At 65.7% G+C, this 566-nt stretch overlaps 1 protein-coding gene across 1 annotated transcript in view; it reads left to right on the top strand.

The window, feature by feature from the left end:
- LOC103768774 (transmembrane and coiled-coil domains protein 2-like) overlaps positions 1-293 on the top strand; it is a gene marked incomplete at its 5' end in the record, with an annotated part of 2,626 nt that extends 2,333 nt beyond the window's left edge. Inside the window, 1 exon segment of the mRNA XM_008935927.1 lies at positions 2-293. Coding sequence (XP_008934175.1) covers positions 2-293 — 292 coding nt within the window.
- Positions 294-566: the final 273 nt, after the last annotated feature.

Raw genomic sequence — 566 nt, 5'->3', positions numbered from 1 at the left:
TGACGCGGGTGCCAAGGCGGGAGCTGCAGCAGCAGCAGCAGCAGGTGGTGCAGCTGGAAGGGGTGGAGAACGCCAACGCCCGGGCCCTGCTGGGCAAGTTCATCAACGTCATCCTCGCCCTGATGGCCGTGCTGCTCGTCTTCGTCTCCACCATCGCCAACTTCATCACCCCGCTGATGAAGACCCGCATGCGCATCCTCAGCACCGCCCTGCTCATCCTCTTCCTCTTCTTCCTCTGGAAGCACTGGGACTCCATCAGCTACTTTCTGGAGCACGTCCTGCTCCCCAGCTGATGGGCAGCCCGGCCGCTGCGGGCCCGGGGGCTTTCCATTTCCCACGGAGAAGGGGGCGGGGGGGCCCGGGGGGCCACGGGCTCAAGGGGGGGCCCGGGGGGCAACGGGCTCAAGCCTTGGGGTTGCTCCTTCACGTGCTGGGTTCCGTGGAGTTCTCGGCCTTCCACCCTCGCCCCAGCTGGCAGCTGGGATCCGTCGGTCCTCTGGGATGTTTGGGGAGGGCAGGATGGGGAGCGAGGAGGTGTTTTGGAGGAAAAGGGGGATTTATAGAGC

Source organism: Merops nubicus, unplaced genomic scaffold (assembly GCF_000691845.1).
Source record: "Merops nubicus isolate BGI_N331 unplaced genomic scaffold, ASM69184v1 scaffold36892, whole genome shotgun sequence".
Lineage (NCBI taxonomy): Eukaryota > Metazoa > Chordata > Aves > Coraciiformes > Meropidae > Merops > Merops nubicus.
The sequence above is the reverse complement of the archived record's forward strand: the minus strand, read 5'-3'. Positions and strand labels throughout refer to the sequence as shown.